The 21,047-nt window shown below is 43.1% G+C and overlaps 1 protein-coding gene across 3 annotated transcripts in view; it reads right to left on the minus strand.

The window, feature by feature from the left end:
- Positions 1-153: 153 nt before the first annotated feature.
- ETFDH (electron transfer flavoprotein dehydrogenase) overlaps positions 154-21,047 on the minus strand; it is a 35,760-nt gene continuing 14,866 nt past the window's right edge. For all 3 annotated transcript variants that reach the window (XM_082838719.1, XM_082838720.1, XM_082838721.1), the window contains exons 5-13: positions 20,559-20,677; positions 18,245-18,322; positions 10,435-10,581; positions 9,109-9,249; positions 7,773-7,916; positions 4,251-4,419; positions 2,417-2,599; positions 1,917-2,138; positions 154-505 (exon numbers count right to left, since the gene is read on the minus strand). In XM_082838719.1, coding sequence (XP_082694845.1) covers positions 342-505; positions 1,917-2,138; positions 2,417-2,599; positions 4,251-4,419; positions 7,773-7,916; positions 9,109-9,249; positions 10,435-10,581; positions 18,245-18,322; positions 20,559-20,677 — 1,367 coding nt within the window. In that variant the 3' untranslated portion in view covers positions 154-341. The remainder of the gene's footprint in view (positions 506-1,916; positions 2,139-2,416; positions 2,600-4,250; positions 4,420-7,772; positions 7,917-9,108; positions 9,250-10,434; positions 10,582-18,244; positions 18,323-20,558; positions 20,678-21,047) is intronic.

The following is a 21,047-nucleotide window of genomic DNA, read 5'->3' on the forward strand; positions in this document are numbered from 1 at the left end:
CTGGACGCCAACCTCTGGTCTAGGAGATACACTTTGCTGGAAGTGCTGAGCCTGATGAGTCAAATGTACGTTGGAGGCCAGTAGTGCCAATAGTGTTTGACTCTCGGAAGACTTGGAGAGAGAAGTAGATGCTACATCACTTATAAAGTTTTATTTAAGAGAGATTCATAATATGGGACAGTTTTAGGTACAGTAGAAAATTATTTCACTGATAATTACTTTATGAACATTCTGATTAAAAATATATTTAAGCTGTTTTTGACACCTGTGAACTTCCAAACATTTGAAGTTAACTTGCCGTCCATTTTAGAGACACTGGCACGGGTGAAGCCGGCTGCAGTTTACATTCCATTGTATGCTGGGCCTCCACCGCCTTCGGGTACCACCCAGTTAATATTCTGACTTGGATCCTTAATATCACATGTTTTACAGTGCACACAGTTCTGAGCATTTATCTGTAGCCGAAATCCATCACCTTGTTCCAAAGGTACAAATTCATAAACTCCTGTAAGAAAACATAGGCAACTCTGTGCAGTAGCTGCCTTTAAAGCAGAGGCTAAAGTCCTGGAGAAATTAGCCACAGAAGCCCTCAGCGTTTGTGGACTGAATGTTTACCCACAGAATATTACAGAGATCTGGGTGTGTGCATTTGCTGTTGTATAAATTAAAAATGATCAAAGCAGAAGGTACAGCAGCATGTGGCTGAGTTGGTGTTACCAACAAGGGAACTCGAGGTTGAGCAGTTTTCGGGTGTGATGTTATATATGGACATACTTCAGAGACCCAGACGCCGCAATAAAGTGATTTATCACAATAGAGCAAGTCATGTGAATTTTTTTGTTGCCAGTGCATATGTAACGGTTACATTTACGCTACTTTGCAGTCTGTGAAGCGTGCAACAACAGCATTATGTCTAAAAAACAATGTACATGCCTTACTTAAAATACACTTTATTGCTAAAAAATGCTGTCTGAGCCTTCAGCGAGTCATACTAACATCAAAGATCACGGAGCACAATATCAAATACAATAATGAGAAAGTTTGAAATTTTGCAAGAATTACCGCATGTGACACGTGGAGTGAGCAAATGGAAAAAATGGCGCCAGTAGGCTTCTTCAGCACGGGGTTGCCAGGGACCTTCGCTTTGTAAAAAAAGCAGTATCTGCCAGGTGCAATAAAGTGAGATCTTCCCGTATACATGTGTGCCACGACTGCACAGACAGATTAGGTCAGCCCTTACCCTCAGCTTACAACCCAGTGAGATGACAAATGGTGAAAAGATAAAGTCAAGACAGTCAAGGTCCCTCCCTCACAGAGTGTATGTTCTAGTTCCTGTCCAGAAGGTACTGATTTTCACATACCTGAATGCTGTTCTACCAGCACTCGAGACCCAGTTCCTACTATAATTCTAGTTGAAAGCTCAGCACTGGAAGATACTGTATCCATGATGGATTTAAAGTCCAGGACGATTTCCCTGAGCTGCATGTGGCCAAAATCTAGTATTTTAGGCTATGTACACATATATAATGTATGTGTGTGTGTGTACATGAGCATACATCTATACAGACAGGAGCAGCCATGACAGAAACGATTTTTTTTTAAGTCACGTGAACACGGAAAGAGGTGTTTGGTGCTTTTCCCCGTAACCCCTAACCTCGCGCTGAGGGTGAAAAGAGAAAGGCTGCTTTTGAGAAATGCCATCTGAATTAGGCTTAACGAGAAATCCCTACTATAGCATTAGAGTAGAAACATAAGAATAATGAGTTTTCAAAAGGAAGCTGGAGATGGGAGTCATTTACAATTTCCAAGCAATAGAAGGAGAAATTTCTTTAAAAAAACGGAAGCCTATTTCTAACGTGTTTCAAGCAAATCCTCCTACTGACATTTCAAGAGTGGATGGAAATGAGTGCACTGACCTGCAGGGCAGAACCGCTGCTCAGGCCCGTCGTATACGGTCAGGTTTCTGTTTACAGGTACACTGTCATCTTTCAAGGTCAGATGTGCCGGCTGGTCGTGTTCATGGTTGGTGCCACTCAGAGCCACGGACGACAAAAGGTCAAAACTGATCTGCCCGTCTGGTTTTGGATACTCAATAGGTGTGCAGTCCTTGGCTGGCCTGAGCTGATCGGAGTCAGAACCTTCCCAAGTTTTGAGGAAGGTTTTTAGTAAAAATGTATCTAATTCTAAAGTACTTCCTTACACATTTTAATAAAAACCTGTAAATATTATACTGAAGAAATAAGACTTTAGTCCTCTTTCAACAATGAAACCCTGTCTTCCTAAAGATACTGAATTCATCATTTCTCTAAGAAAGCAAGTTTAAAACAGTAAAGTGTAGAAGGTCACCTTTTTTCCCTACTTATTGGATCCCGTTTCCTGAGTTAAGGACTAACATTCATACTCAGGCCGGAATTACCTTTATGTTTTAGGGTCCAGGGCTCCATCCCTCTGAATATCCAGTAGAAGATTCCAGTGTAAATCATCCCTCCGTACACACCCAGGACGCCATGGCAGGACGGTCTGACGTTCCTGATGGCATATAGCTCTTTCCACACCCATGATTTCTTCAAATTGTCCTCATACTCAGTTACATCAAGTCCTTTTTATGAAAAACATGAAATGTTAAGTGAAATTGCCTCAAGGAGTATAAAACACTTTATTGTCAAGGTACTTTGCTACCAAAATAACAGATGACTTTTACATAGTTAAAAAAGCAGGTGGTCATATGAGACCACACTTGAAGAACGTTTCATGTATAAATGCTGGCATCTTCCAAAAAGATACCCATTTGACAGGTTGTTTAACAGGCAGTAAGGCCATACTGGTAGCATGGAATATTAGTTGCAAAATTCAGTGAACCTGAAAAGGAAGCTAAGAGAGTTTATGCTACCTATGGAGCTGATCACTGAAACACTTCCGTTACGGGCTGAACCGTGATGGCCCAGAGAGGTATTTTCAAGTCCTGACCCCTAGTTGTCTAAGAATCGGTCAGAAGAGGGTCGCTGCCGGTATACCGAGTTAAGATGAGGGCATGCTGGAGCGGCCTGGACCCTTGGTCCAATGACTGGCGTCCAGGAGACAGCCAGAGGAGGACCAGGCAGGGGCTGGCGGTGCTCTGCCAGGAGCCCGAGGCCCCCGGAAGCTGGAGACTCGGACACAGCTGCGAAGTGCTCGCCTGCGGAACTCCGAATACCTTCCTGGTTAAAGCTGCCCAGCTCATAGTACTCGGCTGTGGTGGCCCTAGGAGGTGGCAGCACCTAAAGCTTGGGGCCCTGCACTTAATCTCCAACAGGACGTCCTGGTTCTCGTGACCACCCTCCTCCTGGTGCCAGTGACCTGCCTGCTCCGGCCCGACCTGTGTGGGGCAAGCGGGCTGGCGCCTGGCGGGACGCGGACTTGGTGAGGCGGTCTGAGGCACCGGCCCTGCCTCTCCTGTCCCCGGGCATGCCTGAAGGTACAGTCCACCTGGAGGAGCGTGTCACCCGACTCCACGGAACGCGGCTCATCTATCGGGTATCTACGGACTTGCTCCTGGTGTTTGCGTCCACAGGGAGCCAAGCCCCTGCTCTGGGAGGAGTGTCCATCCAAGGAAACGAGGTTGATCAGTAAGTACGTTAAACAGTGAGCCGAGCCGGAAGGTGGAACACACCGGAGAGGGAGCGGCGCGGTGAGAGGGGCTGGCAGGGCTGTGTGCCTGTGTGCAGTGCAGATTCACTGGTGAGGTCCGCGCGAGGCCCCCGGAGAGAGATCCGAGCCGAGGTGCGGGGAGCTTGGGGGCCGGCCATCAGCTGGGTGCCCCCGGGACCCAGGAAGCGTGTCTGGGATGGAGGGTGACAGGAGGTGAAGGCGGAGGCGGGTCCGCTGCCTGCCCTGGAGTGAAGGTCTGGGGGCGCCTGCAAGGGTCCACCTGGGCCTGTGCGATGTGAGGCGGGACCCTCACGTTGAACTTGTTTCCAGGGGGCGGGACACCTCGGGCTCGTTCTACTTTCCATTCATGAAATGGCACGTGGCCGTAAAAACCTCACGGCGAGCAGGCTGCAGTGTGCTTTGCCCAGCAGGCATCTCGACGCTTTGTGTAGAGGGACAGTCACACCCTGCATCTTTCAATGCCCAATGAGATAAACATACAAGACCAGCAAGATTTCTAACTGTATCTACTGTCATCCTCTATCCGTACACTGAGTGTCTGTTTAAATAGCTTCTTTTTAAACATCCCCATGAAGAACCTGAGAATAAATGGGAGTTCTTACCTATCGTCTTTGATTGGAGATTCTCACTAGTTAGTTGATGAAAAATAGATTCTGCTGCCAAAATCCCACTTTTCATTGCTGTGTGGGTTCCTTTGATCTTGGGAACATTCATGAAACCAGGGCTACAACCAATTAGTAAGCCCCCAGGAAAGGTGAGTTTTGGTATAGACTGAGGAAAGAAACAGTCAAAGTGCATCTGTTAGTTCAAATTAAACAAAGAGAACTGAATACTCCAAATTATAGCCTCTTTGAAAGCTGTAGGGAAAAAACGAAAAAAAAAATTACATGCAAATGAATACGAGTGAAGAGAAAAATCAGAGCAAGGGCAGTTTTTCTCCTCCTCTAGAAACAAGGATCAGAACTATTGCTCTGATCTCTTTTCCATCTCCCTCCCCATGACTTACCTGCATGAGACAGACGTTAAGACCAGAGCATTAACATTTACATAAAATGTTTTTATTTATACATATCTATGTCATAATGAAAAGAATAATCTCTAAACCTGAACGTCTATTATCTAAATTGTGATCTGCTTTTATAAGCATTGTGGGTAACACGTGATTTACAAAGGATGTTATCTTAACTCTTCATACCTCCTTGTTTTACCTTGATGTCCAGGGAGTTTCGGAAACCTAGGTTCTAATCATGGCATCACCCCAATTAGCCACTACCTTAAATAATGTATTTTAATTAACCGAAGAATAAACTGAATTTCCAAAATAAACTTTAAGATGGTTGTTTGGGCCTCAGTATACACTTCTGACGGAAAACAACGTACTAAAGGGTGGGTGACGGTTTTGGTTTAGCCCCACGATGCAGCAGCTAAGTTACAGACTGCCTCCCTCGGGAGACTGTACTGTAACCTAGAGTGTGGAGAGGAAGAAAAGAGAGCTGTGGAGTTGCTCTTTCCTCCTGGAGGCTTCCCACAGTATGCCACGGGTCTTTGTTGAGAAAGTGGTGGGTGGCTGACAGTGTGGCCGATGGGCGGAGAGGGACCCTGAGGAGAGGAGGTCAACAGGGAGCCCGCCACCATCAGCCGCCACGCCGCAGGGCTGTGGCCGCGCTCCCGTGATTACAGAGTTCTAACTGCGCGGGAGTGGCGGTGAGAAGCAAAAGCAACGCTGGCACAAGAAGGCTCGGGCCCAGGGGTGACTGCTGTTCTCCAACCAAACTCAGCATCAGAAACATGCAGATAAGAGAGCGTGAAATCAGGGCCGCAGAGCAGACAACAAGGGGAAAGGGCTTTCTGGAATGCCAGGAGCTGCAAACAGAGAAAATGGTTAGGAACCTGGATCATGACAATGCTCCTCTCAAATCAGGCTGTGGCCCTGCTAATCCTAAGTCTGATTCAAGAGCCAGAAGACTGAGGTTTAATAAAAGGACACGGACTGCTAGTGCAAATTCTTCCAAATGGGCGCTTAAGTCCTAAGAATAAAAAACGTCATGGCCCAAGGGAAATGTGTGTTTTTCAGTTCTGCGAGGATCCTACCCTGTGCGGGCAGCTGGACATCTTGTTAAGGACCTGGGGGACCCAGGAAAAGTCGTACAGAGAGATGTATTCTGGGACATCCATTAAACGGGGGTTAGAGCTTCCCTGGTGGCACAGTGCTTAAGAATCCGCCTGCCAATGCAGGGGACACGGGATCGAGCCCTGGTCCGGGAAGAGCTCACATGCCGTGGAGCGACTAAGCCCGTGCGCCACAACTACTGAGCCTACGCGCCTAGAGCCCGTGCGCCACAGTGGGAGAGGCCACCCACTGCAGTGGGAGGCCTGCGCACCGCAGTGTGGAGTGGCCCCCGCTCGCCGCAACTAGAGAATCGCCGCAACTAGAGAAAGCCCGTGCACAGCAACGGAGAACCAAGGCAGCCAAAAGTAAATAAAATAAATTAAAAAAACAAACAAACAAAAAAACGGGGGTTAAAATGAGGAACCAGGCCATATCACTGAAGAAGATGGGTATGGCCTGCAGTAGTTCTACAGTAACAGATTTTACCCTTCCACCTGACAATTGGTAAAATCAGTCTCGTAACTTCCTTTTCCTAGGACTTTTCTGTAACCTAATCTATTTCTGCACCAAAATAAAATTACACTTCCCTGCACTAAAAGAAAAAAAAAGAACCTCCCCCACACCAAAAAAAAAACACAGGGGTTAAATACTAGAAACCCATCAGGAAAGGGGAGCTTTGGTACAGACTGAAGAAAGAGAAATAAAAAGTCATGTAATACTTGTTGGTGCAAAATAAAATTGGATGTTCCAAATTTTTGTCTCTGAAGGGTCTTCAAAAACTTAATGGAAGTAAGTTTCTGAATCTTTGACTAATTAAATCAGAAAACTTAGGTAAAAAGTGTATTGTGTGTGTGGGGTCATCTCTTCCCGCTCATCTAAAGATCATCTGAGGTGCTGAAGCACACAAGGCAGGTGTCATAAACACGAGTCTGTATGTACTACTGAATATACAGAAGCCTTTACACTATAAATTAAAGAGTAGAATTAGGCTGGCAATAGGTATTATGCACATTATTCAAAAAAGCTTAATGGGCTTGAACATAGGAAATTTAGCAAATATTATTGCAAACGAATAACTGCTCCAGAAATAAAAACAACCTCATGGGAGGTAACTCCGCAGCAATGGAATTTAGGGACTGTCATTTTTAGGGTTCTAGTGATGACATTCATAATTTACCGGTGATTGTACTTGACTTTACGAATGTATTTAGAACTTCACTTTAAAGGTTAAGTCAACTTTTCTCCCCAATTTTCTATGATCTATTTGTTACTTTTACAACAGATTAAAAACAAAAAGATATCAGATTTCTAAAATATCAACAGTTCTAGATTCCTAGAATATTAGAGACAGAAGGGATCATCTTTATTTTACAGATGATCCCTTAACGCCCGAGGAGTTAAATAACCTGACCAAACCGTTTGGTATAAGTTTTAGAGCTGACTTTTAGATCATCTTACCTGTCGAATACTATTTCCAAAACAGTTTTAATAGCTTTTATCATAGTTAGCCATCTAGATCTTATTTCATTGTTTAATAACTAAATACTTAATAAATTAACTGCATTTGATAGTATTTATTTTGACCATATACTAAAATAGGACAATTAAGGGTAAAAACTTAACAGAGGCCACCTAAAGGGCATGGATGACACTAGGTAGTTGAGATTAATTAATTACCTTTGCTGAAAACTACATCTGTCCTTGAGTTTCCTGGCAGCAAAGGAATAAAGGAAAAGATCTTGGATCACGTAGTTTAAATTCTCTGGTTAAAGACAAACCAATAAACAAAAAAGCCCATGAATTTTTCTCTAGAAATCAATATATCCTTAAAATTAAATTCATGGTGTCATTTAACTCTGGTGTGGTACAGTTTTATAAATACTAGGGTGCTTTGCTTAGTTACTTAAATTTTCTTCCTGAGATAATCTTCTATCCTTTGTTTAAAGTTGTTACCTTATGTTTCAACGTTGAATTTATAATACAGAAATAAGGATTAAAAACGCGGAAGTGTTACCTGAAAGCCACCTTCATTGAGGGCTCTGGCTCCATATGCAACCCTTTTCCCGCCTTCCAACGTCGGCTGGATGCTAGGGTGGTGTTTCCACCTCTGGAACTCTCTAAATGGACTTAGGTACGGATTTTGATAGTCTAGACCAACCTTAAAATGTTTATATTTAAATGAGACATCATTATTTCAAATTATATCAGGCTGAAATGTGAGCAATATTTACCAGAGAACATGTACATTCAACTGCTTGTACTCCAAGTACTTAGAGAAAGGTATGCAATGACCCAAATTTAAATAAATAACCCAATAAAATCTGTTTGGAAAAGAAAGGGTAAACAAAAGGATGCCATGTGTTTATAACTGGCAGAACTTGAAAACATTTAGAACGTATTAATAAATCATCGTGCTTTGTAAATCAAAGTCCAAATTAGAAAAATGTTTGTAGGTAAGTGTTACACATTATGTTTCTACAAAAGGAGTTGTAATAATTTATCACTCATTTCTCAATACCAACTCCAGAAATAAACTAATAAGCTCAATGCAGTACTACTGAGGCAAAAATGAAGAAAAAGAATGTAATCGCACTTACAAAAAAAGAAGGTGAAAAACATTAGAGATTACATTTTTACCAAAAATGCTGAAATTAATAACCAAACCCTTTTTGCTTTGAAAAGATTAAGTCACTATAAAAACTAAATCAAAGTGATGCACCGAACACAATAATACATAAATTTAACAACGTGTCATGTACAAGTCTAATCATGACATTGAACTATAAAGCTACAACTGCAAGGTGCAGTAACTCATATCACTTTTCCATTCCTTGTAATGTTCAAGATGTAATTTACTGTAAGGATGTTTAAGCGACCAAAAGGGAGGAAATGGTCCTGTTTTAGTTAGAGGTTCAAACCCAGTGCGGACTGCACTTCCTGCAGTGGCGTGCCACAGTGGACATGGGCTTCAGGTCAGACAGGTTCGGGCATGAGTCCTGCCTCTATCACTTAATGCGTGTGTCTGGGAAGCCTGTTTAGCTTGTCTGGACTTCAGTTTTCCCACCGGTAAAATAACGCTAGACCAACTTCACAGGATTTTTATGGACCAGGATTCCCAGGGAAGCATCCAGCACAGGGCCTGGCGTGTAGCAGCTACTGTACTACAGCTACGTGAGCTGAAGCAGACCACTGTCTACAGTGGCCATAAGCACTTCAGATGTGGACAAAAGCAGAGAGGAAGCTTTAAATGAGAAGCCTTTTACATTCTCCAGATGCAAAGCCCTGGATTTGTGACACTGAAGACCCAGTGGCTCTCAGAGTGGAACTTCCCATCACCGAGTGTAACTTACCACGAAGCCGAGCGCTACGAGGGGCTCCCCTTCATTCAGGTGATAGAGGAATGAGCCCCCATACGTGTGTCTGTCCAGGGGCCAGCCGACAGTGTGATCGACTCTCCCGGGTTTCCACTTCTTCTCGTCGATAATCCATAACTTTAAAAAAAAGTCCTAGAGTATTATTTAGATGTTTTATGGCACCACATGTATAAAACTTGCTAAGTTTTATGTCTTATTTATGAAAGTTACAACTGAAAAGCAGAAATAAGAGAAACACACAAAAAAGTACTTCAGATATCCCAGAAAATGACATCAAAATGCAGCAGGATGATCGGAGTAAAGAAACAGGTGAGGAACTCTGTAAGACATTAATTAAGTTCTCAGATGGGTAAGGCGTTCGTGCGGTTGTGGGAAACGCCGCTGAAGAGATGGGGTGCTGGGAACCACCTACACCTTGACCCGGGCGACGGCCACACGGGCGTGTTCGCCTCATGAACGTGAGCTGCGCCCTGCACTTCGGATCTGTTACTTTACAGGATAGATGTCATTCTTCAGTAAAAAAAACCAGTGTGCTCCCTCCTGCACCACCCTCTCCCCGACTGAAGCTAACTGATCATCCTGTTTTCAGAATGGTTAAGTTTTAAATTGCAAACAACAATTTCCACAGGAAATATTATCTAAAAATCAGATATGACGTGCCACCACATAGAATTATGTACAGTCTACCAAAACAATTAAGCCCTTACTCACAATATAATGAATCTAGTTATATATAGAATTTGAAACTTTCTGAGCTTTACCCTAAAAAGATTCTTAACAAAAGAGTTATGATGAAACTTTTGCGCTAATAGACCTAAGGTTTGGATAAACTGAGAAAATATACAACACTCAGCCTAATTAAATTTTAGGCTGCAGGTCAATATACTATGGCTGAGTGTATATTTCATAAACTAAATTATCTTTACGTTATAATTTTGAATAAACAATTCTTGCAGGATGTGGCCATTTTACAAAGAGCATTGGATAACAGGTCAAATCCTATTAGGGCAGATGGCATTACCATGAAAAAAATCAATATCACAAATATTTTCAAATTCAAGACTTCAATCAACATCTGATAAAACAACTAGAACATGCAGACACAATTTAGGTAATAGTAAAATTTGGTTAGTAATATTCTCCAGCCCCTTGAAAAATATCCCTAATGTTTTCAGTCATTATGAACTTTTCAGGTTAATGAAAAACGTAACTATAAAATTAAATCAATTTATAAACCACACAATACAAATGAATGTAAGCTTCATCTTTTCACACGAAAGTCACACCGGCAAACTCGAGTACCTCCTTGAGCCCGATCCCGTATGTCTGGGGCTCGCAGTTGGCCCTCAAGTCGAACTTCCTGTACAGCTGCTTGGCCAGGTGTCCGTGGCAGCCCTCTGCAAAGACTGTGACTTTGGCATGTAGTTCCAGCCCCCGCTCAAAAGTTGTCTAAGAAACAGGAACACGTTAAATTGCAATGTTTGACAATTTTAAAAATATTCACAGTCTGGTCAGTTTTGAATTGATCTATGATTCCGGTATAGAAGAGAAGGTGCAGATATATAATTTTAGTAACAGAACTAAACACTGTTGTAAGTGGAATCTAATTTAAATTTTATAACGTATCTTGTGTCTTTGTCATATTGATCGAATGGTTAAGTCTGTATGCATTAAAAAACAAATAAAGCATGCTCATCCCCCCACGAAAAATTATCTACAAATGAATGTACAGTGAGAAGTGAAGGGGGGCGGCCGAAATGAGTGAAGGGGGTCAGTGTGTGGTGATAGGTGGTAACCAGGCTTGGGGTGCTCACCACTGTCTAGTGTATACAGATGTTGAATTATAATGCCAGACACCTGAAACTTATACAACTAAAAAAATTTTTTTAAAGTGAAAGGCCATTTCCCCATTGTTCCTGATTTTCTAGTCCCATGATTTGAAGCAAAAAACACCATTAACAGATTTCTTGTGAATCATGCCAGAAATTTTCCATGAATAGAAAAACTACATGAGTCTATTTATATCCTTCTAACACAGACAAGATCACCCTAAAAACTACATGAGTCTATTTATATCCTTCTAACACAGACAAGATCACCCTAAAAACTACATGAGTCTATTTATATCCTCCTAACACAGACAAGATCACCCTAAAAACTACATGAGTCTATTTATATCCTCCTAACACAGACAAGATCACCCTAAAAACTACATGAGTCTATTTATATCCTCCTAACACAGACAAGATCACCCTAAAAACTACATGAGTCTATTTATATCCTCCTAACACAGACAAGATCACCCTAAAAACTACATGAGTCTATTTATATCCTCCTAACACAGACAAGATCACCCTAAAAACTACATGAGTCTATTTATATCCTCCTAACACAGACAAGATCACCCTAAAAACTACATGAGTCTATTTATATCCTCCTAACACAGACAAGATCACCCTAAAAACTACATGAGTCTATTTATATCCTTCTAACACAGACAAGATCACCCTAAAAACTACATGAGTCTATTTATATCCTCCTAACACAGACAAGGTCACCCTAAAAACTACATGAGTCTATTTATATCCTCCTAACACAGACAAGATCACCCTAAAAACTACATGAGTCTATTTATATCCTCCTAACACAGACAAGATCACCCTAAAAACTACATGAGTCTATTTATATCCTCCTAACACAGACAAGATCACCCTAAAAACTACATGAGTCTATTTATATCCTCCTAACACAGACAAGATCACCCTAAAAACTACATGAGTCTATTTATATCCTTCTAACACAGACAAGATCACCCTAAAAACTACATGAGTCTATTTATATCCTCCTAACACAGACAAGATCACCCTAAAAACTACATGAGTCTATTTATATCCTCCTAACACAGACAAGATCACCCTAAAAACTACATGAGTCTATTTATATCCTCCTAACACAGACAAGATCACCCTAAAAACTACATGAGTCTATTTATATCCTTCTAACACAGACAAGATCACCCTAAAAACTACATGAGTCTATTTATATCCTCCTAACACAGACAAGATCACCCTAAAAACTACATGAGTCTATTTATATCCTTCTAACACAGACAAGATCACCCTAAAAACTACATGAGTCTATTTATATCCTCCTAACACAGACAAGGTCACCCCAGACACACTCTTCAGCTGCTTGCTCTTTTCACTTTAAGTTCACTTGTCCTCTGTTGCTGGATATACACTGTGAAACTGAAACTTGTTTTTTCCAAGGGGAAAAATAAGCTACAATTAAAAAGTCTTTCTCTCTCTCTTTTGCTCTCTGTATTTTGCACTTATATCCGGCACATGGTAGGTACTCAGTAAAGCTCCTGAATAAAGGAATGCAGAATAATAAGGAAAGTCTCTTATGAAATATATATTTCCTGATATTTCTCCATTCATATGTTTACAGGTATTGTGTGTATACAGAAACATTCATACAAAAAAATGGTTTACACGGACAAAGCATTTTATAACTGTTTTCACATTACACAATATAAAGTGATTTGCCTAAGGCAATATATACCAAATTAAACATTCATTTTTTAATTAATTAATTAATTTTTGGCCACGTTGGGTCTTCGTTGTTGTGCGCCGGCTTTCTCTAGTTGCAGAGAGCAGGGGCTGCTCTTCATTGTGGTGCACAGGCTTCTCACTGTGGTGGCTTCTCTTGTTGCAGAGCACGGGCTCTAGGCATGCAGGCTCAAGTAGCTGTGGCTCGCGGGCTCAGTAGTTGTGGCTCACAGGCTATAGAGTGCAGGCTCAGTAGTTGTGGCGCACGGGCTTAGTTGCTCCACGGCATGTGGGATCTTCCCAGGCCAGGGCTCGAACCCGTGTCCCCCGCACTGGCAGGCAGATTCTTAACCACTGCGCCATCAGGGAAGTCCTAAGCATTCATTTTTAATGCTTGAATAGATTCCTACCTTCTCAATCAGCTCTCAATAACTGGACGTTTAGGTTATTCCAGGCTGTTTCACTATTATAAGCATGGCTCAGATTGATATCCTTGACGTGAAATATTCTCGGTCTAAGTGGTAAGAACTATTTCACTACTGATTTCATATGTTCAGTCACTAGAGAGTCTGAACATCTTTCACGTTTGTTGGTGACTCTGTGTTTCTCTGTGCAGAGCTCACCAATGTCATACATGTGCACACACGTCCTATAAGTGACTGTGCTGAGTACCTTTGGATTTGTTCCCATCTCCTTCCTCTTACTATACTTCACTCATCCATAAACCCTGTTAACAGCCTAGCACGCCAAGTTTTACCCTAATATATATACATACACACCTGTGGACTGAGGTATTTACACAGACACCTCAACTTTTTTGGTTCCTGATTCATTCCACAATGGTAGCATCATATAATACAGACTTTTCTGTATCTTACTTTTCTCACAATAATACTTCATGGAAACCTTTCCAAGTCACTATGTGGCTCAAATCTTTCTTTTTAGTGGCGGGCAGTAGTCCGTGTGGGAACACCGTAGGTTATCCAGCCATTCTGCTAATGGGTAATAGCCATTCACTGTTCCAGTTTATTTGCTATGATAAGCAATGTCATAAAACATACACCCTGTATATGTATCCTTACAACACTGGTGCTTTTATTCCTGTAAGCTAGGTTCCCAGGAGTGGCACTGTACAATCAAAGGGCACACCTACTTTTATTTTATGAGATGTTCCCAGACTGCTTTCCCCAAAGCCTGAACAATTCACATTTCCACCCACAGTGTATAAGAAGACCCTTTTCCTATTTCTAGCTAGTGACAGTATAACTGTTCCTTTCACGGTTTTGCTAAGTGTAGAGCTGGCTAACTTACTGCTATTTTAATTTGCATTTTCTGGATTACTCTTTTCAGCAACTATTTCTTTTTGATTCAAGAAATATTAACTGAGCACCCCTGGTGTGCCAGGTTGTATGCTAGGCACTGGGGCAGAGATGACAGAAAAACACTGTCCCTTTCCCTGGGGCCAGGCATGGAGGCAGAGCTAAACATAAATAACTACGCGGGCGTGCAAGGACTAGGTGTGACTGTGTGCCGTGAGGAGGGCTGGGGAGCCGGCACAGGAGCCTGGGGCCCAGATAAGAGGCATCAGAGGACCTGCCTCCTGGCTAGTGGTTACTGCTCGCCGGGATCTGCTCTTCATTTTGTAAGATTCTGCCCGTTTTTCTACTGTATTATCTTTTTTCTTGTCAATGTAGAAGTGCTCTTTGACATCACGGGTCGTCAAAAATTTTCCCCCGATCTCCTGCTTATCTGCAGACTCACTAGTATTTTTGGTATACAGAAGTGTTTAATTTTTAAATAGTTAAAAAAGGCCTGCCTCTTATAGGTTTTTAATTTCTTGCCTTTATAGGATGGTTTATCTACCCTACACCTAGGTTGTAATTATAACCTAGATTTCTAATTTTTTTATTGTTTTAAGAAATCATCAGAATTAAAATAAAATGAAAGTCTAACTATTTGCTTCCAGATGGACATGCAGTTTACTCAGCACCACTTATAAAACAACTCGATCTTAATGGACTAAAATATTCCTCTTAGAGGCAATATGCTCCTTAGTGTGCAAGGGGCAGCTCTGGAGCCTCTATTCCAACCCCAGCTCCACTACCTAACAGTGGCCTGACCCTGGGCAAGTTACTTAACCTCCGAAACATGAAAACATCCACATCAGAATTCTGACAGTAAGATGCCTATTAGACCTAAGATTAGAGCTACTGAATGAACAGCAGGACGCAGGATTCTGGGACTCAGGGGAGACGTGTTTCAAGCCCTGTCACTGGATACTCAGAGGACAGGGCGCAGAGGAAGAGCAAGCAAAGGCAGCAGGAGGGGCCCTGAAACACCAGGAAAACCAGGAGAAGGTGGTGTGAAAAGCCAGGTCCAGACAGTGTTTCAGGAATGAAAACATTATTCAGCTGTGCCAGCACTGCCCACCAGGGGCCAAGTGAGAGGACAGAGAACTGGGTACCACCAGGCGGAGGTGTCTGTGAGCGACGAGAATGTTTCCGTGCAAGAGCAGGAGGAAGCCTAACCACGCCGGGATCAAGGGAGCCAATTGGCGGAGAACAAAGAATCCATCCCTGCTTCTCCTCACCCCACCGGCCATATGAAAATAAACTTGCATGGGCTTCCCTGGTGGCGCAGTGGTTAAGAATCCACCTGCCAATGCAGGGGACACGGGTTCGAGCCCTGGTCTGGGAAGATCCCACATGCCGCGGAGCAACTAAGCCCGTGCGCCAAACTACTGAGCCTGCACTCCAGAGCCCGCGAGCCACAACTACTGAAGCCCGTGCGCCTAGAGCCCGTGCTCCACAACAAGAGAAGCTACCGCAATGAGAAGCCTGTGTACCGCAACGAAGAGTAGCCCCTGCTCACCGCAACTAGAGAAAGCCCACATGCAGTAACAAAGACCCAACACAGCCAAAAATAAATAAAATAAATTAAAAAAAAAGAAAGGGGGACTTCCCTGGTGGCACAGTGGTTAAGAATTCGCCTGCCAATGCAGGGGACACAGGTTCAAGCCCTGGTCCGGGAAGATCCCACATGCTGCAGAGCAACTAAGCCTGTGCGCCACAACTACTGAGCCTGTGCTCTAGAGCCCACGAGCCACAACTACTGAGCCCACGAGCCATAACTACTGAAGCCCGCGTGCCTAGAGCCTATGCTCCACAACAAGAGAAGCCACTGCAATGAGAAGCCTGTGCACAGCAACGAAGAGTAGCCCCCGCTCGCCGTAACTAGAGAAAGCCGCACGCAGCAACGAAGACCCAACACAGCCAAAAATAAATAAATAAATTTAAAAAAAAAGAAAAAGAAATTTACAAACTCAAATTACTGAGACTCCACTATACTCTTCTATGCTTTTATATCTATATAAATACAATATATGAGTGTTTTTACAACTACAAAGCACAAGACACAAAAATATACATTTGAACAAATACCCTGACAATACACACACAAAAAGAACTATCAGAATGGTAGAATTTGCGTGCTTCAATGTTGCTGTAATATTAAATATGGACATTTTTAAAGAATAAAATGCAATTTATAATCAAATGATCATAATACAGAAAAGAACAGCCATAACACAGGAAAGAATATAAGAAAGACAGTATTCTTTTATCCTCACTGAGTTCCCTTAAGCCCGAGCTCCCTTACTGAGTTCATGATTCCTCTCCATCCAGAACTCTGTTCCCTTTCTGTGCCCTCTGACCTCATCCTGTGCTCACTCAACACCAGTCAACTAGAGTCCGATGACTACAATGGCTGTCACTGATAACACAGTCACTGTACTAAAATGGCTCTTGTAGATCTCATCACTAACGTACAAACTCAGGCTGTTTCTCCAGGGCAAGATGAGCCCAGAGACCCCCGAGGTGTGGATCACCCGGCCAGAGCATCGTCAGTCAGAGACACCCTGACCCCCGAAACAGAGTAAGAAATGTCACGAGATGATGATTCTTCCCAGCTTCTTTATTCTTCTGCTTTAAAACACCCCGAACCCAAAGACCGGGTGCAGTGGATCTGCGAGGCTTGTCTCACACCCCCTTGCTGGGAGCCCCGCAATAAACTCTTACTTGGTTGCAAACTCCTGCTATCAGAGTCTGGCCTTCTGTGCTGAGGGTACAGGTCACACTATAAGAAGCAGGATGAGATACCAGGTGTTGCAAACCTGGCTATGCATCAGAACCCCTGGGGCTTGATACAAGACAGCTTCTCGGGCCCTGCCACAGGACAGGCTGAGCCCCAAGGCCTCACGCGATTCTGGGGCAGCCAGCCAAGCCACTAGGAGAACCACGATGCAGGTAAGACTCGAGAGCTTTGCCACTTGCTAATCTCTGTGCAGGAAGGATTGAAAAGCAGGACGATCTGCTGGAGGAGGCTTAGACTAGATGCCCAGCTCTGTTCTAGAATGGCAGAGAGGACTAACTAGGAGTTGACAAATCTCTACTGCGGCCCCGGCACTGCCTGGCACTATGCTAGCTCTGGAGTAACCCTCCATGATCTCTGAGGTTCTAATCTAGTTGAGAAATTAAGACAACAAATAAACATGAATAGGCAAGTTAATTTATCAAGATGTTAATTTGTGTTTTGCTCTTGTTATCATAGGAAAGCAAGGTATTTTTTTTCCTTGTCCTTTCCAAGGGATCTTACAGAGTGTGAGATCCATGTCTTAGGAGCTCTTCTTTTACAAATGCAAAAATAACAAGTTGTGAAAACCAGAAGGCCATTGAAGCCTATTTTGAAAGAGATGAGGTCAATCAGTTTTGCATTTACCAAAAGATGTCAAAATCCTGTCAAAGACTCCATCAGCATTACTGACAGTAATAACGCAAATGACTCTTGTCCACAGAAGTGGAAACTGTGGAGGTGGCCCAGCTGCTGACCCACGTGTGCATGGTTTTTGATTCTCCTTGAACTGGTTGTAACATCTTACTGATTCCCTCATTAATTAATGAGTGAAATAAAATCTTTGACCCATGTTTGTCTGATATTTGTATGTCATGTTTTTTCTTTTTTTTCTTTTTTTTTTTTTTAAATTTTATTTATTTATTTATTTTTGGCTGTGTTGGGTCTTCGTTTCTGTGCGTGGGCCTTCTCTAGTTGTGGCGAGCGGGGGCCACTCTTCATCGCGGTGCGCGGGCCTCTCACTGTCGTGGCCTCTCTTGTTGCGGAGCACAGGCTCCAGATGCGCTGGCTCAGTAGTTGTGGCTCACGGGCCTAGTTGCTCCGCGGCATGTGGGATCTTCCCGGACCAGGGCTTGAACCCGTGTCCCCTGAATTGGCAGGCGGATTCTCAACCGCTGCGCCACCAGGGAAGCCCATGTTTTTTCTTTTAAGAAAATCATTGTTAAACATGTTATACCTACTTGCCTAAATTACGGTTAGTTCAAAGATGTTTCTCTATTTTTTAACAATGAGAAAAATTCCACAGTAATAACTAATGTTCTAACATGCACTTAATTAATGTGCTGTTTGTAGCAAGACTAAATTATTGGGTGTGAGTTGATTCTTTCTCTTTCACTGTCAGTTTGCGAAGCGCAGAACTGTTATGTGCATACCTTGGGCGCACCATCCTTCTGTATCCCTACGTCGTTGGTGGCAATTCCTTTCACGCTACCGTCTTCATGAAAAAGGACCTAGAATGAAAACACGTTTGGTTATCACCTGGGGATTCACAACCGCTTGCAAAGAAACAAACAGCCTTCGATTTTTAGAAGGTGAGCTTGTTCTCAAGGTTATAGAGACAAAGGCTTAAGAACGTTCCAGCAAAAAAAGGGGATGTGCTTCTAAGCTACTCCCTTCTAGACAGAACACAGCTCAAACAGCTGGAAATGAAGGAAATGCCCCGACCTGGTGAGGAAGAATAGGGGGAGCTGCCAGAGAACAACGAAGGAGCCGGGAAGATGCAGCGGGAAGCCCTCTGCCGAGTTCAGGGGTCAAAGGCATGTGCACAGAACTTGGGGTCAGCGCCCGTGACAGGCTGGACCGTCAGGTGGGCGGCTGAGGAGAGTGTCGGGAAAGCCTCTGTCTCCAGTGAGCCCAAACCCCAAAACTAAAAGACCAAACAACAAGACAAAACAGAGAGGGGCTGAAGGCAGTCCAAGTTATTTCTGGACCACAAAGAAAAGGGAAAACTGGTCAAAGGTATGATTCTGAAGATGAGAAATAACAATTCTCTTATTTGGTTTCTGTTTCCTCCGGAGGAAAATGTTCTTTGGACAGGAAAGAACAAACTGTACACTAGAACCTCACAGTAGAAAGCACGGGAGAGGAAAGGCGAAACAAGAACCAGCAGCAATGGATGTGACACCTTGAAAACAAATCCACAGTAGTATGTGGCTGTGGCCTGGACCCGAAAATGGCCTTGGTGTACAAAACCTGGGGAGGAGAGGAGAGCTGCAGGGGACCAGAGAGAGACAGAGAGAGACACGGAGGGAGAGAGAGCGCACACGAGCGGGCATGTGTGCAGATACACTCAAAAAGTGAAAATCATGGATGCTACAAAACACCTACTTGTGACTTTGATTCCTGTTGAACACAGTTTAATTGGGAGAAATGCAAAACCAAATGCATGTGCATGAACTGGGAAACCAGAAATCAGTATTGGCAAGTGTAATGCAGGGACCATGTATTTTATTTGGTTTATATACTGTAAAGGTAAAAACAAAGTTTTTCAATTTTCGCTTGTGCCAAAAACAAGAGCACTCCCTCTCTCATCCAGATTTTTTTTAGCATTTCCTTTAGAAAACTTAACTGTAAACCCTTTCTCTGTCTCTCTTAGATATATGGGAGTCATGTTAAAAGCTAAGTAAGACTCCTGCCAGGTCTGTATCTCAGCAATGAGTTTCTTGGGTACTCGGGGACACACCTGAGATGTGACCATGGAGGAGGATGGTGGCCGGTCTCCCTCTCTCTGGGGGAAGAGTCTGGGCTCCGTGCTGGCCTCTGCGTTGTCACTTCCCACTTGTCACAAAGATACAGGACGCTTTATTTGTCCTTTGGATAGAGACGATTAACGCGCATGTAATGGACTGTATCTGCCTGACTCTGTAAAAGGGTGAGATTTCTTTCTGTTTCGGCGACCTCCCTAGCAGGTGGCCTGTAGCTGCACTGTAGTCTTGGCAAGAAAAAAACTGTTTCATTCTTGTTTATAATATGTAGAGGTGATTTTTCTGGGCTGGCAGGAGATTTTAGTTTTAATAATTTCCCCAACAGTATTCAGTGAGAAGCTACCGTCCGATATGGCCGCCAGAAGTTATTTTGAGGAAATTACTGGGAGAACAGTTTCCAGAATGAAGAGGGGAATGGCCCTGCTGTACAGCAGGCTTGAAGTAGTGCAGACATTCTGGCTGCCACTTCGAAAGGGAATAAAAAGAGAATGCGGTCAGAGGAGGGCAAGGAGAATACTGAAGGGACTCAAAATATTTACATATTATATGGTGGCTGTAAGAATGGAGGCTATTTAACTGGGAAGAGAAAAACCACCTGCGAAGGCGGGGAAGGAGAGCAGGGCATAGTTATAACTGGAGAGTTCTCCCTGGAGGAGAGCACAGATTCGTTCCACACAGTATAAAACAGTAAATAAACGTCTCCTCAACTTAAGGAAGACAGTATCACCAACAAACCAAACATCGGAGATATTTTTTCATCCTTGAAGGTGTTGTCCTAAGCTGGACAGTCACATGATGTGGTGACAAGGACTTCAAGTACCCTTTGCGTGAGATCTTGCTAAGGTTTCTTCTGATCTTGCAATTCTAAAATCCTATGGCTGTTTGAAAATATACATCTATTTACCTCTGTACCCATCTTGGTTGCTTTTCAGAAGAAACAGAGACCGCGTCCTATAAGCACTAAGAACAGGGCCGCACAAACCTCTGCAGCCGCGTAGCCGGGGTACACTTCCACACCCAGGGCTTCCGCCTGCTCTCCCATCCAGCTCACCAGATGTCCCAGGCGCACAATGTAATTGCCATGATTGTTCATCGGGAGACCTACAGATACATGCTTGGTTTAGAAGTCTGACTTTTTATGGGTAAAACATCTCAAAAACAGAAATACTTAATTTAGAAATTCTAATCAATGTCTAATTTCTACATAAATACACACACGTCATCTTATGGCCATAATTTCAATTTATTTTGTAACAATTCTGGTCTAGAGTTCAAATTATTACATTGAAAACGACATTACAGACTAAATTAAAAATCCCTGGTTGCCGTACAAGACTATCTCAATTCTTCTAGACTGGAAGACAAAAGCACTGGGCTCTAGGCCTGCTTTCTTCCCCACAAGCTAGCTGTGAAATTTTGGTTAAGTCCTTCGAGTCTCTGGGACTTAGTTTTCTCATCTGTAAAAGGAAGG

This window comes from Leucopleurus acutus, assembly GCF_964270905.1.
Source record: "Leucopleurus acutus genome assembly, chromosome: 4".
NCBI classification, from domain to species: Eukaryota; Metazoa; Chordata; class Mammalia; order Artiodactyla; family Delphinidae; genus Leucopleurus; species Leucopleurus acutus.